General features: G+C 37.6%; 2 protein-coding genes across 2 annotated transcripts in view; one reads left to right on the forward strand and one right to left on the reverse strand.

Annotated features, from left to right (window-relative positions):
• Window positions 1–23,356, reverse strand: part of LOC141405530 (uncharacterized) — a 756,997-nt gene that overhangs the window by 726,285 nt on the left and 7,356 nt on the right. The window lies entirely within an intron of this gene.
• On the forward strand, window positions 8,119–11,561 carry LOC141404902 (uncharacterized). Its single transcript, XM_073988730.1, has 2 exons — window positions 8,119–9,654; window positions 9,710–11,561. The coding sequence occupies exons 1-2, from the start codon at window positions 8,395–8,397 to the stop codon at window positions 9,719–9,721; spliced, it is 1,272 nt and encodes a 423-aa protein (XP_073844831.1). The 5' UTR covers window positions 8,119–8,394; the 3' UTR covers window positions 9,722–11,561.

Below are 23,356 nucleotides of genomic sequence, written 5' to 3' on the forward strand. Positions count from 1 at the left end.
TATCATAAAAGCTATTTTCATATTACAATAAAAAGTAAATCTTTTGGGATTCAAATTACCAAAGCAGACGACAAAGAAGACGCAACATCTTTATGCTCTAAACATGAATGCTGCTGCTGCTGCTGCTCCTGACAGTAAATTTTAAAGTAAATGTTAATCACATTTTCGCCTGGCCACAGCGTACACACATACATACAGACAGACGTACCCACACTTCTTTACATGGTTAACACCAACAAAATAAAATACATAATTTACAGGGTTCCTGGTCCATAATGTCTAATAAAATAACACGTTTTAGAGAAGCATAAAATTAAAACAACATTTTTTAAATTTTTAATGGAAGCCACAAGTACGCTTTTTGGTATTCGTTTGTTCCGCAAAGAAGATGTTTTTAATTTTTCAGCCGGAAATGCCTTTAAGCATTCTTCTTGAAATGAGACAAGATAGTCCGGTCAAAGGTTGTAAAGTTATGAAAATAATTAACATATCAGAAAGCAGCAGTCGGTTTTGTTGAGGGAAATAAGGTTGCTGGAATGTTTGCTCTAATCGCGGTGCGTAATTGGATTGGATGTATATCAAAACTTATGGCCTGATTCACTAAGACGATTCGAATACAAATTCGTTCGAATAACAACCAAACTTCTGTTTTTGAAAAATATTTGATTTAAAGCTCATTAGGCATTCTGAACGTGGTGGGAGCCACCGTGGTACAGTGGTAAACACGTATGACTCGCACTCAGAAGGTCTGCGGTTCAATACCTGAGCAGAACATCAAAAGTTTCAGTGTAATATTGACCACATTTCCTCAGTATTTTAGCCATGACAAAACATCTCTACAAGTGGCGTCGTAAGACACGCTATTCGGACTCGGCGATGGAAAGTAGATCCCATATTATTGAGCTAATATGAATTGGCGTGCACTCATTGATATGTTGTCCACAGTTGTGTAGTTCCGGAACGAACTAGTTCCATGGAACTATTCCGGACAAGGAACTATTGAAACTATATACAGCTCTTGCGTTTATATAGTCCCTTTAGTTCATATAGTTCCTTTCGTTCTTCTCGTTCCTTCAATTTAATGCCTACGTCGATCTTCCGTCGTTGCTGTTTATTCGCTGTGATTTATTTATTATGCCCTCCACCATAGTATGGAGGGTATATTAAGTTTGTCAAATGTCAAATGTCTGCAATTTGACATTTGAGGTTCTCAGTGGTCATGTAATATCTCCATTAAACATCGTCAACATAGGTCCATGTTTTGGTATAGCCCCCATATAACGGTACCTCCCGATTTTCGGTATTTTGAGAATTTTAGCCACAATTTGTAACCGAACTATCTGCAATTTGACATTTGAGGTTCTCAGTGGTCAATAAACATCTCCACCAAACATCATCAACATAGGCCCATGTTTTGGTATAGCCCCCATATATCGGTACCTCCCGATTTTCGGTATTTTGAGAATTTTAGCTACAATTTTTAACCGAACTAGCTGTAATTTGACATTTGAGGTTCTCAGTGGTCATGTAATATCTCCACCAACCATCGTCAACATAGGTCCATGTTTTGGTATAGCCCCCATATAACGGTACCTCCCGATTTTCGGTATTTTGAGAATTTTAGCTAAAATTTTAAACCGAACTAGCTGTAATTTGACATTTGAGGTTCTTAGTGATCATAAAACATCTCCACGAAACATCGTTAACATAGGTCCATGTTTTGGTATAGCCCCCATATATCGGTACCTCCCGATTTTCGGTATTTTGAGAATTTTAGCTACAATTTTTAACCGAACTAGCTGTAATTTGACATTTGAGGTTCTCAGTGGTCATAAAACATCTCCACGAAACATCGTCAACATAGGTCCATGTTTTGGTACAGCCCCCATATATCGGTACCTCCCGATTTTCGGTATTTTGAGAATTTTAGCTACAACTTTTAACCGAACTATCTGCAATTTAACATTTGAAGTTCTTAGTGTTCATGTAATATCTCCATTAAACATCGTCAACATAGGTCCATGTTTTGGTATAGCCCCCATATAACGGTACCTCCCGATTTTCGGTATTTTGAGAATTTTAGCCACAATTTGTAACCGAACTATCTGCAATTTGACATTTGAGGTTCTCAGTGGTCAATAAACATCTCCACCAAACATCATCAACATAGGCCCATGTTTTGGTATAGCCCCCATATATCGGTACCTCCCGATTTTCGGTATTTTGAGAATTTTAGCTACAATTTTTAACCTAACTAGCTGTAATTTGCCATTTGAGGTTCTCAGTGGTCATGAAATATCTCCACCAAACATCGTCAACATAGGTCCATGTTTTGGTATAGCCCCCATATAACGGTACCTCCAGATTTTCGGTATTTTGAGAATTTTAGCTACAATTTTTAACCGAACTAGCTGTAATTTGACATTTGAGGTTCTTAGTGATCATAAAACATCTCCACGAAACATCGTTAACATAGGTTCATGTTTTGGTATAGCCCCCATATATCGGTACCTCCCGATTTTCGGTATTTTGAGAATTTTAGCTACAACTTTTAACCGAACTATCTGCAATTTGACATTTGAGGTTCTCAGTGGTCATGTAATATCTCCATTAAACATCGTCAACATAGGTCCATGTTTTGGTATAGCCCCCATATAACGGTACCTCCCGATTTTCGGTATTTTGAGAATTTTAGCCACAATTTGTAACCGAACTATCTGCAATTTGACATTTGAGGTTCTCAGTGGTCAATAAATATCTCCACCAAACATCACCAACATAGGCCCATGGTTTGGTATAGCCCCCATATATCAGTACCTCCCGATTTTCGGTATTTTGAGAATTTTAGCTACAATTTTTAACCGAACTAGCTGTAATTTGCCATTTGAGGTTCTCAGTGGTCATGAAATATCTCCACCAAACATCGTCAACATAGGTCCATGTTTTGGTATAGCCCCCATATATCGGTACATCCCGATTTTCGGTATTTTGAGAATTTTAGCTACAATTTGTAACCGAACTATCTGCAATTTGACATTTGAGGTTCTTAGCGATCATAAAACATCTCCACCAAACATCATCAACATAGGCCCATGTTTTGGTATAGCCCCCATATATCGGTACCTTCCGATTTTCGGTATTTTGAGAATTATAGCTACAATTTTTAACCGAACTAACTGTAATTTGACATTTGAGGTTCTCAGTGGTCATAAAACATCTCCACGAAACATCGTCAACATAGTTCCATGTTTTGGTATAGCCCCCATATATCGGTACCTCCCGATTTTCGGTATTTTGAGAATTTTAGCCACAATTTGTAACCGAACTATCTGCAATTTGACATTTGAGGTTCTCAGTGGTCAGTAAACATCTCTACCAAACATCATCAACATAGGCCTATGTTTTGGTATAGCCCCCATATATCGGTACCTCCCGAATTTCGGTATTTTGAGAATTTTAGCTACAGCTTTTAACCGAACTAGCTGTAATTTGCCATTTGAGGTTCTCAGTGGTCATGTAATATCTCCATTAAACATCATCAACATAGGCCCATGTTTTGGTATAGCCCCCATATATCGGTACCTCGGTATTTTGAGAATTTTAGCTACAATTTTTAACCGAACTAGCTGTAATTTGACATTTGAGGTTCTCAGTGGTCATAAAACATCTCCACGAAACATCGTCAACATAGGTCCATGTTTTGGTATAGCCCCCATATAACGGTAGCTCCCGATTTTCGGTATTTCGAGAATTTTAGCTACAGTTTTTAACCGAAATAGCTGTAATTTGACATTTCAAGTTCTTGGTGGTCATAAAACATGTCCAATGAAACATCGTCAACATAGATCAATGTTTTGGTATAGCCCCCATATAACGGTATCTCCCGATTTTCGGTATTTTGAGAATTTTAGCTGCAATTTTTAACCGTACTAGCTGTAATGACCGGTATTTTGAGAATTTTAGCTACAATTTTGTCTATTCAAAAATAATCGTCAATATAGGTCCATGTTTTGCTATATCCCCCCATATAACTGTACCTCCCGATTTTTGGGAATTTTCAGTGGTCACGAAATTTCTTCACTAAAATTCGTCAACATGGGTCCATTTTTGAGGGTCTACATTGTTTTGATGAAACTACCCTCACTTTGACTCTTGAAGTTCCCTGCAGCTATAAAACTTTTCCGCCAACAAATTTAAAGATTGGTTGACTCTTTGATATAGGCCCGTAGGTGGTACCTTTCACCTAGCTGAACACATTTTTTTAGATTAGATAACACTGTGCAACAAAATGGAGGTGAAAGTCTGGGGCACGGAAAATTCCTCTTGGGGAAGAAAGGCCTTGGTGAGTATATTATGAACGCCGAAGGACAGATCAGCCGTGAGTCGAACTTCCGCGTTATGGCTTGATGAAATTTTTGTTAGAGACCTTGTGGGCCATCAGGAATTAGCGTTATATCATTGTTCACTGTTGCTTAAGTGCTCTACAAAAACAACAAACAAAGATATAATGCTAATTCATGATGGCTTACAGGGTCTCTTGCAAAAACTTCATCACGCCATAACACGGAAGTTCGACTCGCGGCGCATCTGTCCTTCGGGGTTTTTACAATTTTAGGAAAAGGAACTAGAAAGATCGATCCGCACTAGATTGCCCAATTCTAATGCTGTTCCTTCTTGATGTTGTGTGGACATATGTCACGGTGAGCCTGAACTAAGTTTAAATAAAAGGTGCTTGCACCTGCGAAGTTTATGCGGATTCTCAAAATACAATGTTCATAGAATAGAAAAATAAAAAAACAGTTTAAGTTCGAAGATGGGCATATCGGTCCACTCCTTCTAGTACCTCCTCCTAACTCTTGAAGTGAGGAACCGATTTGATCCAAACTTAGCACATCGTGAAAATTCTAGCAGACTTAGATGAGGTTTCAATATGGTCCATACTTCCTGAGAAAATAGCCTGCAAGTTGCAAAAAAACCCTATGACACCGTGTGTAGTGGTTGGAGCGCAAAATAACTCTCGAACGGATCTACCGATTCGGTTCAAAATGTGGTATTCGTAATATTTTGTGCAAACATAGTTCAAAGTTCGAAGATAAGCCATATCGGTCCACACCCTCAGGTACCTCCCCTACAAAAGTTCAAAAATATTCAGAAAAATTGTGTGCACGATAACTCTTGAAGGGATGGACCGGTTTGGTCCATACTTTACACATCCTAATATATACCAGATATAGATCAGGTTCAAGTATATTTTTCCACTCCTTCGGGTACCTCCCACACAAAATATCGGATTAGTTCACTTTAAGACCTGCTCTCCAATCACTTTGATTTTTGTTGAAGCGCTTTGCATTCCCTGCCTCAATTATGGCAGGGGCAAGTCCATACTTCTTGAGAAATCAGCCCGAAAGTTGTAAAAACACCTATAGTACCATATATAGTAGTTGGAGAGGAAAATAACTCTCGAATTGATAGACCGATTTGGTCCAAAATTTGATCTTCGTCATATTTTGTCCAAACTTAGTTTAAGTTCGAAGATGGGCCATATCGGCCCACTCCCTCGGGTACCTCACCGACAAAAGTTTATTTTTCTTCACAAAAATTATGCGCACGATAACTCCGAAAGAGTCTAACCGATTTGGTCCATACTTTACACATCGTAATACTTCTACCAGACATAGATAAAGTTCGAATATGGACTATATCCGTTCACTTCTTCTGGTACCTCCCACACAAAATTTCGGAAAAGTTCAGGTTAAGACCTCCTCTGAAATCGTTTTGATTTGCGTTGTAACAACTTGTTTTCGTTGTCTCTATTACGACGATACAAGTTTTTTCAGGGGCTTACTTCCTTAAAAAAAGGCCCGAAAACTGTAAAAACCCGCTATGACACCATGTGTAGTGGATGGATAAACATAACGGATAAACAGATTCGGTCCAAAATTTGGCAATCGTAATATTTTGGTCCACTCCCTTGGGTACCTCCCCCACAAAAGTTCAAAATTTTTAGCTATAATGATTTGGTCCATACTTTGTACATCGTAATATTTCTACGAGACATAGATCCGATTAGAATATGCACTATAAATATCAACACCTTCGGCTACCTCCCACACAATATTTCGAAAAAGGGCAGTTTAGGACCTATTCTCCAATCGTTTACATTTTTCTTGCAACAGGTTGCACTCAAGGCCCCTATTACTATGGTGCAAGTTTTTTGAGAGGCAAGTTCATACTTCTTGAGCAAATGACCCGCAAGCTGTAAAAAACCCCTACGGCCAGCATGTGTAGTGGCTGACAACTCTCGAACCGAACACTTTCTTGGTCTACACTTTGCCTATCATAATATTTCTTCAAATATTAGATGAAATTCGAAGGTGGTGGTTATAGATCCACTCCTGCTTACCTAAAAGTTCGAAAATATTTGGTAAAATATTAAGGGGAATATCTCATAAACGGAGCAACTGATTTGGTCCAACCTTTGGACCTCGGGCCCTATCGGTCCATTCCTTAGGATACCAACAACACAAATGATCAACAGTTTTGTTTAAGTGCGGTCGGATGGACGAGAATCCTTTGGAAATTTTTACCTAAGGTACTCATAGTAGCCATGTTTAGAGCGATATCATGTTTTTCGAGGGCAAGTCCATGTTTCCTGATATAATGTTCCTATCGAGAGTAATGACTCCCAAAATTAGACTCACTTCCAAAATGGACTACATCGGTCTATTCTTTTAGATACCTCCCCCTCAAAAGTTTCTAGATTTTCTCCTAATACATATCTTTGTCGGCAAGTACATGCGATGAAAATTCTAAATACATACGTCTTTTAGGAAACGGTGTTTCAATTCACAAAGACGACTGATATTTTTTACGTTTTTTTTTTTTTTTTTTTTTTTTGTTTCTTAAATTGGGGGGTACTTTAGTTTTGTCCCCTTGTATTTGCTACTTAAAATGTTTTTTTGAATTTAAACTTTTTATAAAATTCAGAACTCCTTATGTTTGTGTTTTTTTTAATAATAAAACACGTAAGAAAAGTCTATAGTCGGACGGAGCCGACCATGGGATACCCTATACCACTATCCCTGGACAATCGCTCTCCACGGAACTTCTTTTCAATGATTGCGAAAATTTAATTATCAAATATCAGAGATGTAATGTATAATACTTATGACCAAAACCAAAAAGTTATCTAGCATGACAAAGACATTTTTGTAGCAGGAAAGGAAAATTTAGTTCACACAAACTAAAATGTAATGAAACCCACTTATGTAGTACTACTACTTCCGTTGTTTAACCGCTACGTTATTGAAATTTTTACCAATTTCACACAAAAGTCTCGGTCTATTTAACCCGCTAAGTATTATCTGATCTTCAAGTTGGTTTTACGCTCCCTCTTCATCATAAACTCAAACTTTGTTTAAAATTTTGCGGGTTATTATTTTGACCTAAAGAGCCGCTACAAAATTGGTTAAAATTTTGTTTTTGGTCCCTTTCATTCCCTGAACATTTCACGATCATCACCAAAAACTAATCATTTCTACTCTGGCCCGAACCCAATCTCCTTAAAAAAATCGGTACCATCGGTCCATAATTGCTTGTTTACAATTTTTAATGTATTTGTATTTTTATTGTTTTTTTTTTAATTTTTTATTAATAATGTGTGTCCACACATCGCTAAATCGCTTTACCTCGTCTAGATATGAATTTCGGCATACCAATAATTAAAGGGTCTAGGACAATTATTTCGTGGTGTTATATAAACTTTTGGAGAGACAATAAGTGGAATGGGATAAAAATATGGTTCTCTACATAGAATCCATTATATATTAGGCAGTAGGCCCGTTATCTAGCAAACACTTTATTGCAATTTACATACATCAGATAAAGGTCAGTAGTTTTTTCCCATATATAGGCTACTTTGCAAAATATATATTGTAGCATGCTAGTCATTACTCTTTACTCTTTAACATATTGTAAATATGTCTAGTCTCTAAGCACCTAGCAAGTAAGAAACCAGTTTAGTCGTTAATTCCTCACTCTCCTACGAGAGCAAGGGTGGGTGCGTTGTTGTGTGGGCGTTGATGGCTGCCTAACAACCATGACGGATTGAAAAGAGTTAGTTCTAAACGAGACACACAACACCGCAGCCGCGCTTACGCTAAGAAATAAAGAACAAATAACCAAACAACTAAACCACTAAAGTGTTTTAAGAAATAAAGAAGAAAAAATAATCAAACAACTAAACCACCACAGTGTTTTGATCTGCAGAAACAGCGGGTATACCACAATCTCAGAAGTGGGCGTACGAATTTTTTTTTGTGCCTACAAAAGAATTAATAATTAAGCGAATAAGTTGCTGCTGACAAGATTTTCCCTTCGGCCAATACATTAAAAATGGAAGGTCAAAAGCTACGTGTTGATGCAGAAATGACGACAACTACAGAAGGTGATGATAGAAATGCAGACAATGTAACGCTACGATCAAAAAAAATTATTGTGCCGTTGTTGGTGGACAGCGAGGAGGAACAAAGTGTGGCATTAGAAGTTCAGACAAAAGTACAGTCCACGGTTGCGGTGCAAAAAGACAAATTTGAAGAAGACAAGAAATTAGAAAAATCTGCAGATGACGATATTCCAGAAAAAAGTGGCGAAAACACAACACAAAAAAATACCGATAGCCCTTCGACAAAAACAAATTTACAGTTACCGACAAAACAATGCACCCAAAAAGATGAAATGAAGGTCAAATCAACAATTACAGACGGCGCGTTCGGCGACATAAATTTGCAGCTACCCAAAAAAAATACCGAACAAAACACAACAACAAAGATGAGAGAAAAAGAAATGGAGTTATTAAAACGAGAAAACGAGCTACTGAAAAAGGAAAAAGAAATGCTGGTAAGAGAAAACAACTTACTGAAGTTACTCTCCGGTAACAACAACGACAACGTGCAGACAACAGAGGGCAACGTTTCTTTGATGTTAGTGAGCAATTTTTTGCCTGAGTTTGATGGCACCACCGATGCAGAATTTTGGATAACCCAACTTAGAGACTTGCAACAGTCATACAAACTCTCCGATGAGATGTTGCGGGCGCTCTTTGCAAAAAAATTAGTGGGCAGACCGCTAACCTGGCTACATACACGCCGCAACACATTTAAGGAAACGGTAGGAGAAATGTTTGAACAATTTTGTTTGATGTTTGGTTCAAACGAGAGTAAACTGGAGTTGAGAAAAAAATTTGAACGTCGCGTGTGGAAGACCGACGAAAATTTCACCGACTATTGTAATGACAAAATAAAGTTGGCGAGCAAATTAAAACTCGAAGAGGATGAACTACTGGAGTACGTGGTTGAGGGCATTCCAAACATTCAGCTGCGACGTCAGACGGTAATGCAGCAGTATAAGAGCGTTACTGATTTGTGCAAAGCCCTGGCTGCGATTACGCTGCCGAGAGTGAGTGATGCTGGCCGCGCTGCGCCTGCCGCCAAGTTGGATGTCAGATGCTACAACTGCAATAGTGTAGGCCATTATGCGGCCGACTGCAGCAAGCCTCGGCGACAACCGGGAACCTGCTACGCCTGCGGCGGCGACGACCACACAGTAGCTCGCTGCGAAAAGAACAAAAAGAAGAATGCAATGGAGAATATTTACGTAAGATATTTTAGTTATGCTTTTAATTCCAGACATAATTTTAAATTTTATTTAGAAAGCCTCATAGATACCGGTAGCTCAATAAGTTTGGTTAGAGAAGATGTGTTGCCACATGGAACTAAAATTTTCCCCTTACAAGATACAGCCTATTACGGCCTTAATTTTTCAAAATTAAAAACAATTGGATTCTGTATTTCTTTTTTAATATTACAAAATAAATGTTTTGAACTTAAAATGATAGTGGTCAATAGTTCTTCAATGAAATATGCAGTATTGTTGGGTCGAGACTTTTTAGATATAACAAATAGCAAATTAATGCTATTTGGTTTAGAAACAAGTTCAGTAGACTGTCAAAACATTATGCCACAACAAAAATTACAGACTACTTTATGCTCCACCAATTTGTGTGAAGAACAAAATTTTATGAATCAGTTACTACAAATTGATGTTTCAAATAATTATGAAGATTTCGATTTGAAGATAGGTACAAACATTCCGCAGCAAGTTTCAGATAAGTTAAAGACGTTGTTCAAACAAAATTATGCAGATGTTAAACAGCCACATTTGCCAGAGATACGGTGTGAGATGAAGTTAGTTCTACAAAACCCAAAACCCTTCAATTGCCCCCCAAGACGACTTTCTTATGCGGAGAAGCAAGAGTTACAGAAATTGTTGGACGACTATTTGGACAAAGAGATAATCAGGCCTAGTGAATCAGAGTATGCTTCACCCATTGTGTTAGTTAGAAAAAAAACCGGAGACATGCGTATGTGTGTAGATTTCCGAAGTTTAAATAAAATTACAGCAAAGCACAATTATCCGATCCCTTTGATCGACGACCTTTTAGAAAGTTTAGCGAATAAAAAACTTTTCACAAAGTTAGACCTTAAAAATGGTTTCCATCATGTGTTTATGAGCGAAGACTCTATAAAATATACGGCGTTCATCACGCCCTTAGGACAATACGAATTTTTACGCATGCCGTTTGGACTGAAAAACGCTCCATCGGTATTTCAGATGTTTATAAACAATGTTTTTAAAGATTTAATAAAAAAAGGGGATGTTGTGATATATTTAGACGACATTATGATTGCCACTGTGGATGTTGAGCGACATTTAGAAATTATTGGAGAGGTAATGCGTAGGTTAGTGAAAAACAAGTTGCAGTTACGATTAGACAAGTGCGAATTTTTACGCGACAATATAAAATATTTAGGTTATATAGTTGACTCACAAGGGGTACGAGCTGACGACAGAGGTTTAGAAGCTATAAGAAACTTCCCTATACCGAACAAAATACGGTCTGTGCAAAGCTTTTTGGGTTTGTGCTCGTATTTTAGACGCTTTATAAAAGATTTTTCGATTTTAGCTAAACCACTTTATGACTTAACGAGAAAGGATAGAGAATTTATTTTTGGAAAATTAGAGTTAGATACGTTTGAATTGTTGAAGACAAAACTTTTGGAATCACCTGTGTTAGCTTTGTATGATCCGTCCGCAGAAACTGAACTCCATTGCGACGCAAGCGCAATAGGTTTCGGTGCTATTTTGATGCAGAGACGGGATGATAAGAAGTGGCACCCAGTGTTTTATTTTTCGAAAAGAGCAACTGACGCTGAATCAAAATTTCACAGTTATGAACTAGAAACTTTAGCAATAGTTTATGCGCTCCGTAGATTTCGAGTATATTTATTCGGCAAAACGTTTAAAATAGTCACTGACTGTAATTCGTTAACCCTAACTCTCAATAAAAGGGAATTAAACCCTAGAATTGCCAGGTGGGCCTTAGAATTACAAAATTTCGATTATACAGTACAACACAGAGAGGGACGGCGAATGCAACATGTAGATGCACTAAGTCGCTCATTAGATATTATGATTGTAGAAACCAATACTTTCGAAGAAAATTTGATCATTGCTCAAAATAAAGATCCCGACATTGTCGAAATAAAAAACAAGTTACAGACGTCCGACCATAAATATTATGAGATGAGAAATGGCGTGTTATACAGAAAACTCAAAACGGAAAAATTGCTTTTTGTAGTTCCTGCTCAAATGGAGACACATGTTTTGTTTAGGTACCATGATGAAATGGGACATATCGGCATTAACAAAGTTACAGAACTAATAAATAAAACTTACTGGTTTCCTCACATAAACAACAAGGTTAAAGACCACATTCAAAACTGTTTAAAATGCATAGCTTTTTCCCCTAAAAGTGGTCCTGTTGAGGGATTTTTACACAACATTCCGAAACCAACAAAACCTTTCGAAATGGTACATATAGATCACTACGGCCCAGTAGATAGAGACAGTTCTAAGAAACACATATTTGTAGTCATCGATTCTTGTTCCAAATTTGTGAAGTTATACCCCACAAAAACTACGGCAACCAAGGAAGTAATAAATGCGTTAAGTGAATATTTCAGGTATTACAGCCGACCGCGATACATCGTTTCCGACAGAGGGTCGTGTTTCACTTCGAACGATTTCAAAAAATTCTTAGAGGATAACGATATCCAACATATTAAAATAGCTACGTTTTCACCAGAAGCAAATGGTCAGGTAGAACGGGTTAACAGAAACCTAGGCCCAATGATCGCAAAACTCATAGATACAGAAACCAATATCACTTGGGTAAAAACGATAGAAACTGTAGAATTTGCGCTTAACAATTCTTGTCACAGGATGATCAATGAACATCCCAGTGTAATGCTGTTTGGTGTAAACCAACGAGGGAAAATTTCAGACCGAATTCGAGAAAATATCGAGTGCGAAGAAGTTAGAGATTTGAATTTAATTAGACAAAATGCAGATAGGAGACAACGTACCGCACAACAATACAATAAAAATTATACAGACCCTAGGAGAAAGCAACCAACACTGTACAAACAGGGTGATTATGTGGTGATAAAAAATATTGATGCTACGATAGGGACGTCTAAAAAATTTACGCCGAAATTTAAGGGCCCATTCGTTGTGACAGAAGTATTACCAAATGATCGTTATGTTTTACAAGACGTAGAAGGTTTTCAGCAAAGCAGAATACCTTACAAAGGTATTTGGGCGGCACATAATATGAAATATTGGCATAAAGGGCCCAGTCAGTTAAATGAACAGAATTCGCAAGACTCACAACAAAATGCAGAACTACTCACTACAAATAACAGTAACGTTCCATAGGGCAACCGTCGGAAAGAGTCAGGAGATCTTTATAGTCAGGATTGGCCGAATTGTAGCATGCTAGTCATTACTCTTTACTCTTTAACATATTGTAAATATGTCTAGTCTCTAAGCACCTAGCAAGTAAGAAACCAGTTTAGTCGTTAATTCCTCACTCTCCTACGAGAGCAAGGGTGGGTGCGTTGTTGTGTGGGCGTTGATGGCTGCCTAACAACCATGACGGATTGAAAAGAGTTAGTTCTAAACGAGACACACAACACCGCAGCCGCGCTTACGCTAAGAAATAAAGAACAAATAACCAAACAACTAAACCACTAAAGTGTTTTAAGAAATAAAGAAGAAAAAATAATCAAACAACTAAACCACCACAGTGTTTTGATCTGCAGAAACAGCGGGTATACCACAATATGTATGTCCTCAAGGAATTAAAATATCGATCAAAAATAAAATTTTTATATTTTTCATACAAAAGTAATGGTCCATTTCACCCGCTAAAGAATATCAGATCATCATTCAAAATTGTAGGCATCTTTTTCGACCTATACTCCTACCCGGTGCAAAATTTTGTGACTATTGATGTATAATTGCGACTTATAGTGAGTTTATTATTACACTACAAACAAATAACGGAATATATTAGGCTGTAACTCTGTTATCTGATCATGCACACCAATATAATTGGCATAAATTGAAAGGTCAAGCGTTCCACTTTCAAGTATATCTCACTTGTCCGGAATGTCACTTCCAGGAATTAAGATATAAGCTGTATATTAAAAATTTTCACAATTTTCCCAAAAAAGTTTTGGTCCATTATAAAATATTATATTATCTAAATATTATCCGATCGCCATCTCAAATTGCAAGCTTTTCCTTTGTGATATACTCTTACATTATTTAAAATTACGCGTTGATCGGACTATTATTGAGACCTACAGAGCCGCTACAAAATTGGATAAATATTACGTTTTTGGTCCATTTCACCCGCTAAAAATTTCACGATCATCACCAATAAGAATAGGGATCTATTCTGATCTGAACCCGACCTCCATACAATTTCGTGACGATCGGTCCATAATTGCGGCCTGGAGCGTGTTTATAATTTATAATGGACAGACGGACGGACAGACACACATCTCAAAATCGCTTTATCTCGTCAAGATATGAAGATTGGTATACCACATTTGGGGTCTCCGACGAATATTTCGCGGTGTTACATGAATTGTTGCCAAAACAAACGTATTATACCCTTTTCCACATTGTGGTATAGGGTATAAAAATTAATTGAAGTGTTTTAGTTTTGGTCGATACTATATGTATGCTGCAGTTTGTCACGCTTAAGCCGGTCAGGACCGTTGCTTCGTATTTTCTAAATAAATGTAAATAAAATAAATAAAACAAGATTTTTTTAAGTGCCTCGAAGACGATACCCTTGTTAGTTGTTGCATAGAAATATTGTTTGTGAAAAGTGGAAATAACAAATCTTCAGAAATATCAAATTCCCATTGAAATTGAAAAAAACGAATACAAAAACGTAAAACAAGTTGAATCTAGAATTTCAAAATTGCACTGAAAGTGAACAACACCACAGAAAAAAAAGCACAGCAGTTTTATATTTTACGCTGATTTTTATCACAAGAATTGTTGATATTACAAACACACGCAACGCTCACACACCCACACACATACACAGTCACAAACTTGTCAGCGTAACGGTATTACTTTACATATTACACATCAAAATACCATAAGGGACAGCCAGCAGTGAAGTAACATCGTCTGGTGCGTGTGATTGTAGTTGTGTGTGGCCCTGTGTGTCTGTATTTGTGGGAAAACAACGAGTTTTTCTTTTGTTCTCCATTTTCCGCCACTAACTGTTATAGATTGTGTTGAGATGTTGGCGGTGGCATTTGGTGGTGGTGGCAATTTTTGTTACGAAAACGAAAATGCTGAACAAAAGAGAAGAAAATAAAACAACTTTAACAAGTTGTCGTAGATAGAAGAAAAGGCAAAGCAAGCAAACATAAATGCCTAGGGATATGGGACCGGGGATGTTAAAGGAAACAAACAACAACATGTTGTTGTTGTTGTTCCATGCATTCATTCAGCATCCCGTGTATTGTTGTTTAACCCCAGTGACACACTCACTCACATGTTAGAAATTCAAGCAAATTGACAGACAGCTGAGATTGTCCAATGGATGGATGTTGTTTTTCTGCGGTAGAATGGGTGGGAGGGGGAAGTTTGTTTGTTGTTTTTGTCATTTCGGCAAATTTCTTCCAATTTTCACCATCTTCCCCCCCAAAATAAAATTGAGAACACAAAACAAGTTTCCATGTGGACAAGAAAAACAGATTCTCCTCTACATGGAATATGATTGAAAATTATGATTGTCTGTTTTGCTTGGTTTATTTTTTCAGCTGTTTTCCATTCGTTTTTTGTTTTTTCTTTTGGCTATTTGTGTGTTTTATCTATTCTTGGTCCTTTTGTTTGTTTCATCTTAAATGTCTTTCGGTATTTTTTGGAGATTGGATTTGAGTTTTGTAATGAATTTCAAAAAACACAAATTATCTCTTCTCTCGGCACCAGTACATGTCCAATGCTCTCTGTTGTATTTTTTGCTCCAGTTATTCGGGAGAGTTGATGCCTGCTGCCCTCGGTGTGTATGAATTGTGTTTTAATGAACTTTTACTTTTCTGTTTTTTTTTTCTTGGTAGTGAACAATGAGTCTGCAATGAAGTCAAGTAGATTTTTCATTAGTTTTCAAAAATTTCAATTTCTTTTATTATTTAAGGAATATTGTTTGGACAGGAAATTTCTTTAAGTTCCGGAGGAAATTAGAGGATTCGTTTTTTTTCAAAGAGTTTACCATAAAAGTATTTTTGAATATGTTAGGAGGTTTGGTGCAGTAAAGATTGATTAGTGCTTATTATTTTCCATTAAAATTGTGTGTGTCCAAAAATGCCAATTCATTGAATGCGCGATAGCTTCATAAAAGTCTCCCTCAAAATTCAATTCAATAACGTTGTTAAAGTAATGCCTCAATATTAGTGAAAACAGATTAAAAAATTAAGTCTCAATATGGTATCATAGTACAAATCTCGTAATTATGGATCTACACTAATGGACTTGGTTCCACGTGATGTTAAGCGTAAAATATCGTGTAAAATCCCATAAAATTATTGAATTGAACTTGTTCTTATCATAACTTACAAAATAGAATGATGTAGGGTAAATTTCCCCAAAGTTGGAGTTTCGCCAATCATTGTATTATTTTGGACAATGGAAAAATCTCATGCATTTTCAGATACAATATAAGCAACCCAGGGCTAATCTTGATTACGTATTTTCTTTCAAAATATTAAAAATACGCAATTCTCCAAAATCCGATCTGGGTTTTTAATATTTTTATACCCATTATATCCACCATAATATGGAGGGTATAATTAAATTTGTCATTCCGTTTGTAACACATCGAAATATTCATCGGGGACCATATAAAGTATATATATGCTTGATCAGGGTAAAATACTAAGTCGATATAACCATGTACGTCCGTCCGTTTGTTGAAATCAAGATACAGCTCGAAATTTTTACAATATATGGCCTGTTCCCGTACTTTATAAAGTGGTAAAAGTCGTAAACGATTTTCATATAAATTTTGTGTACGGGAACGCAAAATGTGTAAAAGTGGTAAAAATTGTAAAAACTTTTTAGTTCTGGAACAGAGCTATAGCTTTGTAGTTTGATACAGAAGTTTCTTTTACTCTTAGGATGTTTGGTATTGCAAGTGGGCTATATTGGTCCACGTTTTGATATAGCCCCATAGAACGGTACCACCCGATTTTCGGGATATTGATGGTTTTAGCTTCATTATCACACCGAAATGGCTGAAATTTGGTACTTAGTCTTTGTTGAAGGTATACAACTTTTTCCCAGAATTTTGTCGGTATAGGCTCACGACTTAATATAGCCCCCATAGAACGGTACCTCCCTCAATACTCCACCGAAATGCCTGAAATTTTCTATTTAGTCTTCATTTGGGGTATAAAACTTTCCATATAAAATGTGTCGGTATAGGTCCACGCCTTTATATAGCGCCTATAGAATGCCAATTTTCGGTATTTTGAAGGTTGTGGCGTCAATATTCCTCCGAAATTGCTTAATTTTGGTATTTAGACTTCAAATGGGGTATAAAACGTTCCATATGAAATTAGTCGGTAAAGGTCCACCACTTCTATATGAAATTTTTCGGCATGGTCCATGCCTTCATACATCCCCATAGAACAGAACATCCCAATTTTTGGTATTTTGAAGTTTTTGGTCTCAATATTACACCGAAATGAAAATTGGTATTTAGGCCACTAGGAGAACCTTCGGTAAAAATTTCCATGGGATTCTCGCACAGACTCTTAAACGCTCTTAAACAAAAATGTTGATAGGGCCCATTTTCGAACATAAACTAAGTTTGGACTAAATATTTCGAGATCCAACCGTAAGGAGTGGACCTATAAGCACCATCTTCGAATTTTATCTAATATTCGAAGAAATATTACGATATGCAAAGTGTAGACCACCGCAGTATTCGGTTCGCGAGTTATCGTGCGCACCAGCCACTACACATGGTGGCCGCAGGGTTTTTACAGTTTTCGGGTAATTTTCTCAAGTCGTAATACAGGTCGTCAGTGCAACATGTTGCAAGAAAAATCAAAACGATTCGAGAGGAAGTCCTAACATGCACTTTTCTGAAATTTGATGTGTGAGGTATCAGAATCTATCTGATCTTATAAATATTACGATGTCCAAAGTATGGACCAATTCGGTTACTGCACCATTACATGGGCACCATTTTAGCGAAAAGTTTTGAACTATTGTGGAGGAGATACTCAAAGAAGTTGAACTTGAGTTAACTTTGATGGAGTCGGAGTCTGAGTCGAAAAAAATTACTCGACTCCTACTCCGGGAACATTTTTTTCTACATTATAGAAATATTTTCGGTATACCATTTTTTCGATAACCATTACTTATTTTAAAAGAAATCATCAAAAAAGTGGTATATAATGTAAATAGAAACTTCATTTCTTTGGTGAAATATAGTGAAATTTGACGAAGAACATGTTTGTCTTTGAAGTTGTCCCTCTGAAGTTATGTTTTGTGGCACAATTTTGAATAAACTCAGATGAAAGGGGACTTTTACCCTAAAATGTGTTTTTATTTTTTTGCATATTCCTGGCGTTTACATACAATTTACAGATTTGGAGTATTCTGAGACCTATAGTACAATTTTATGACGAACAATCTTGTAGAATATTTTAAACTGATACGATAACATTTTAAAGTGGGTTTTAAACAATAAGAAAGGGACCAAACAATAAGAAAGGGACCAAAATGCAAGGATTCCAAGATATTTTGACTCGATTATTTAAAAAAAAAAAACAAGTGACAAAAGGCTATAGTCGGTACGGGGCCGACTATGTGATACCCTACACCACTACCTCTGTGAATAATATTTTCACTCGAAAACATTTCTTTTATGGAGATACGAAAGTTTTCACCTATCTGGCATTTATACCAAAGACTTAAGGCGAACTTAGCCAAAATAATTAATATTTAATTTTATATTTGACTACTGTCGACATCACCAACATCAATAGGCTTCTATCTCTGTGAGAAAATTTCGTGATGATCCGATCGAAATTCCGACCTGTAGTGTGATTGCAGAAAAAGTGGAAAAAAAGGATGCATTAACGACTATTGCGATATCTCTATTATTTGACTACCTACGCCAACCTACTTTGCATAATTTCAAAGATGGGATTTTCTACTTTCTTAGTCTGGCTTTGCTTTTAGAAGGTCCCCAACCAAAGGTGTGATATCCGTCATTATTATTAAAATCGCAAAAATGAGAAGTTGGGTTTTATTAGCGACTATTGCGATATTTTCGTTGTTAGACCACCTACGACAACCTACGTTACATTGTTGTAAAGGTGATATTTTATATATATTGACTTTTTCTCCAAATAAAGTTTTTGCTCATTCCGACCCCTAAATATTATCCGACCATCATCAAAATCAATAGGCTTCTTCCTCTGTGAGACCCTCATTAACCCTCGAAATTTCGTGACGATCCGATCAAAATTGCGGCCAGTAGCATGATTTCCAAAAAAATGGAAAAATTGGATGAATTACAGACTATTGTGATATCTACGCTATTTGGTCACCTACGCCGACCTAGTTTGCATCATTGTAAAGATGGGATCTTCTACTTTCATAGTAAGGCTTTGCTTTTGGAAAGTAACCAACCAAAGCTGTGATATTCGTCATTATAACTAAAATCGCAAACATGAAAATTTGGGGTTTATTTGCGACTATTGTGATATCTTCGTTGTTTGATCACCCACGAGAACTTACTTTACATCGTTAGAAAGGTGATATTTTCTACTTTCATTGTCAGGTTTTGCTTTTGGTATACCCCTTATAGAAGCTGAGATATTAGCTTTGGAAAAAACGTTGTTTTTTGTCCAAATAAGTTTTTTGCCCATTTCGACCCCTAAATATTGTTCGACCCTCACCAAAATCAATAGGCTTCTTCCTCTTTGAGATCCCCATTAACTCTCAAAATTTCGTGACGATCCGATCAAAATTGCGGCATGTAGCGTGATTTCCAAAAAAATGGAAAAATGGGATGAATTACAGACTATTGTGATATCTCCGCTATTTGGTCACCTACGCCGACCTAGTTTGCATCATTGTAAAGATGGGATCTTCTACTTTCATAGTCAGGCTTTGCTTTTGGAAAGTCCCCAGCCAAATCTGTGATATTCGTCATTATAACTAAAATCGCAAACATGAAAATTTGGGGTTTATTTGCGACTATTGTGATATCTTCGTTGTTTGATCACCCACGAGAACTTACTTTACATCGTTAGAAAGGTGATATTTTCTACTTTCATTGTCAGGTTTTGCTTTTGGTATACCCCATACAGAAGCTGAGATATTCGCTTTGGAAAAAAACGTTGTCTTTTTATCCACATAAGTTTTTTGCCCATTCCGACCCCTAAATATTATCCGACCATCACCAAAATCAATAGGCTTCTTCCTCCGGGACCCCCATCAACACCCAAAATTTCGTGACGATCCGATCAAAATTGCGACCTGTAGCGTGATTACAAGGTTTAGATGGACAGACGGACAGACGGACGGACGGCCGGACTGACGGACGGACACACATAGCCAGATCGACTCAGCTCGTCGAGACATTCATTTTGATATATAAGTATGGGTCTACGACCATTATTTCGATGCGTTACAAACTTTTTGGCCAAAACCAAGTTATAATACCCTCCCCACATAGTGGTGTAGGGTATAACTAGAAATGGGCGGAACTTTCCCGCCTACTTAGATTACTTCCCAATACCGGACAGAGACATGTGGATCGATGGAACTCTAGCACAGATTCCCGCTGGAAGCTGCGGGTTTACGGATGGGGCTGTGCTAGAGGGGAGAACCGGACTGGGTCTATATATAATGGAACCGGAAACGAAAATCTCCCTCCGACTGCCGGATCATAATACGATTCTTCAGGCGAAAGTCCGACCGATAACAGAGTGCCTGAACTCAAAGTCTACCACTGCGAACATCCTTACGGACAGCAAAGCAGCCATCACGGCTATAACGGCCAAGACAGTGAAATCTATAACTGTCTTGGAATTCATACAGTCTATTAACAACTACTCCCAACATGGAACGGTAAAAGATTATATGGGTAAAAGGGCATATTGGGATTAGGGGTAATGAAATAGCAAACTCCTTAGCAAAACAGGCAAGGAAGCAACCTACAGTCAGCCTAGATAACGCAAAGCCCTTAAAGGCGACGCGCATAGAGCTAAAAGCATGGACAAAAGATGCACATATATCCCTCTGGAATAGAGAAGACAAGGGAAAAAACACAAAAATCCTAGGGGGGGAACCCAGATGAGGACAAAACAAAGAGACTGTTTTTACTAAGTAAAAAATACATTAGTAGACTGACGGGTATCCTTACAGGACACCTGGGTCTATAAGCGCACCTGCACAAAATAGGTTGTGCAGGAAGCAGTGAATGCAGGGCATGCAGAGAGGACGACGAAACGTTGGAACACTACATCTGTCATTGCCAGGCCTTCACAAACCCGAGAAAACAGCTACTAAAGAGATAGACTCGACCATATCAGGACAATCAAGCTCAAAACATTAAGAGACTATGTCAATATGACAGAAATCTTAGACTAACGTCAATAGAATAACCAGGAATTTTAACTAATTCATACACTTACTGCCTGTTTCTGTATGTCGAAAGAAGAATGTGTGCGAAAGAAACAAGTATGTTAGGGCGAAATATTTTCCAGACAATTCGGTTCGATTGAGCAATGTCCGTCTGTCTGGCTGGCTGGTGCGCACGATAACTCTCAAACGGATCAACTGATTCGTAATAATTTGTCAAAACTGAGTTTAAGTTCGAAGATAGGCCTCCCACTCCCTCGGGTACCTCCACAACGGTGTGCACGATATATCTTGAAGGGAGTAACCGAATTGCTCATAACTTTGCATATGGTAATATTAATTTCAAGCATAGATCATAGTTCGGATATGGACTACATCGGTCAACTACTTCGCGGACCTACCAAACAAAATTTCGGAAAAGTGCAGTTTAAGACCTACCCTCGAATCGTTTTGATTTTTGTTGAAACAACTTGTATTCGTTGCCTCCATTACGACGGTACAAGTTTTTTAGGGGCAAGTCCATATGGCCGGAAAGCTGTAAAAATCCGCTATGGCACCATGTGTTGTGGATGGACTCTCGAACGGATAAACCGTTTCAATCCAAAATTTGGCAATCGTAATATTTTGCCCAAAGTTAAATCAAGTTTTAAGTTGGGCCTTATCTGTACACTCCTTAGGGTATCTCCCCCAAAATAGTTCAAAACTATTCGCTAAAATGGTGCGCACTTTGGGCATCGTAATATTTCTACGAGACATAGATCAGGTAAGAATATGGACTATATATGTCAACTCCTTCGGATACCACCTACACAAAATTTCGGAAAAGTGTAGGCTAGCACCTCCTCAGGAATTGCTTTGATTTTTCTTGCAACAGCTGGGCAACAGCAAGGCCACTATTACGATGGTACACGTTTTTTTTCAGTAGAAAGTCCATACTTCTTGAGAATGTCACCCGAAAACTGTAAAAAAACCTACGGCCAGTATTTGTAGTAGCTGGTGCGCACGACAACGCCCAAACCGAATATTGCGTTGGTCCACACTTTGCATATCGTAAAATTTCTTCGAATAATGGTAAGCGCAATATCTCAGAAACGGAGCAGACGATTTGTTCCAAACTTTAGGTGAAATTCAAAGATGGTGCTCATAGGTCCACTCCTCCTAGATCTAGAAATATGTTGTCCGAACTTAGAAAAGTTCAATACTTTTTGTGTAGGTGCGGTTAAGGGTCAGTTCGGTGATCCTTTGGAATTTTTTGCCGAAGGTACTTCCAGTGGCACTGTTTACCGCGATATTATGTTTTTCGTGGGCAAGATGGACTTGCTGATGGACCTGATATAATGGTCCAAAAGATCTAAATTATATGGCGACCAACTGAAATGACTAGTGGTCGCAATATCTATCGGAAGGAATGGCTCCCAAATTAAGACGCACTTCCGAAATGGACTATCGGTCGGTCCATTCCTTTAGTTACCTCCCCCTCAACACTTTTGAGGTTTAATACAAATCCATATTTTTGTCGTGCATAAGTTTTTATTGGGAAAAAAGTGTTTCAATTCACACAGGCTGAGGCTAAAATTTATTACATGTTCCATTTTTGTAATCAAGCTACAGGTCGCAAGTTTGATCGGGAGGTCACAAATTTTGGGGGCTGGTGGGGACACAGAGAGGAATCATTTGTTTTGGTAATGGTCAGATAATATTCAGGGGTCGGAATGGGAAAAAAGCAATGTGAAGAAAAATTCAACGTTACGTTCTTATGTAAAATGGTGTAAAGTAAGTTAGCATAGCTAGTCACACAACGGATATATAGCATGAGTCGCTAAGCCAACCCTTTTTTTGTAATCATGCCACACGTCGCAATTTTGATCGGATCGTCACGAAATTTGTGGGATTGATGAGGTTACAGAGGGAATTGATTTTGGGGATGGCCGCATAATATTCAGGAAGAACAGCTAGGCTTGCATTCAGCACCAAGTTGATAGTCGGCAGTAGTCAAATATCAAGCTTTTTGTAGAAAATTAACTTATGTTGAAACTGAGGTATGGGGTATTATAACTCGCGATCAGTTTTACTATACCATAACTTTTGACCGCATTTCGGTAAAATAAACTGTTTTAGCCCGATTCACCGAGGGGTTTCTTAAAATAATAATTTGAGCGGAAGCTGTGGTCGTACTAATGTAAAAAAATCGGAAAAAATCGTTGAATTAAACGAGTTTCATTATGTTATTTTCCAATTAGTGGTTTAACAACACAATGTA

This window comes from Musca autumnalis, unplaced genomic scaffold (assembly GCF_047663935.1).
Source record: "Musca autumnalis isolate F117 unplaced genomic scaffold, ASM4766393v1 scaffold_5, whole genome shotgun sequence".
NCBI classification, from domain to species: domain Eukaryota; kingdom Metazoa; phylum Arthropoda; class Insecta; order Diptera; family Muscidae; genus Musca; species Musca autumnalis.

Excerpts from the sequence above, each read along its gene's own strand:
- LOC141404902 (XM_073988730.1), top strand. The coding sequence starts at position 8,395 with ATGGAAGGTCAAAAGCTACGTGTTGATGCAGAAATGACGACAACTACA.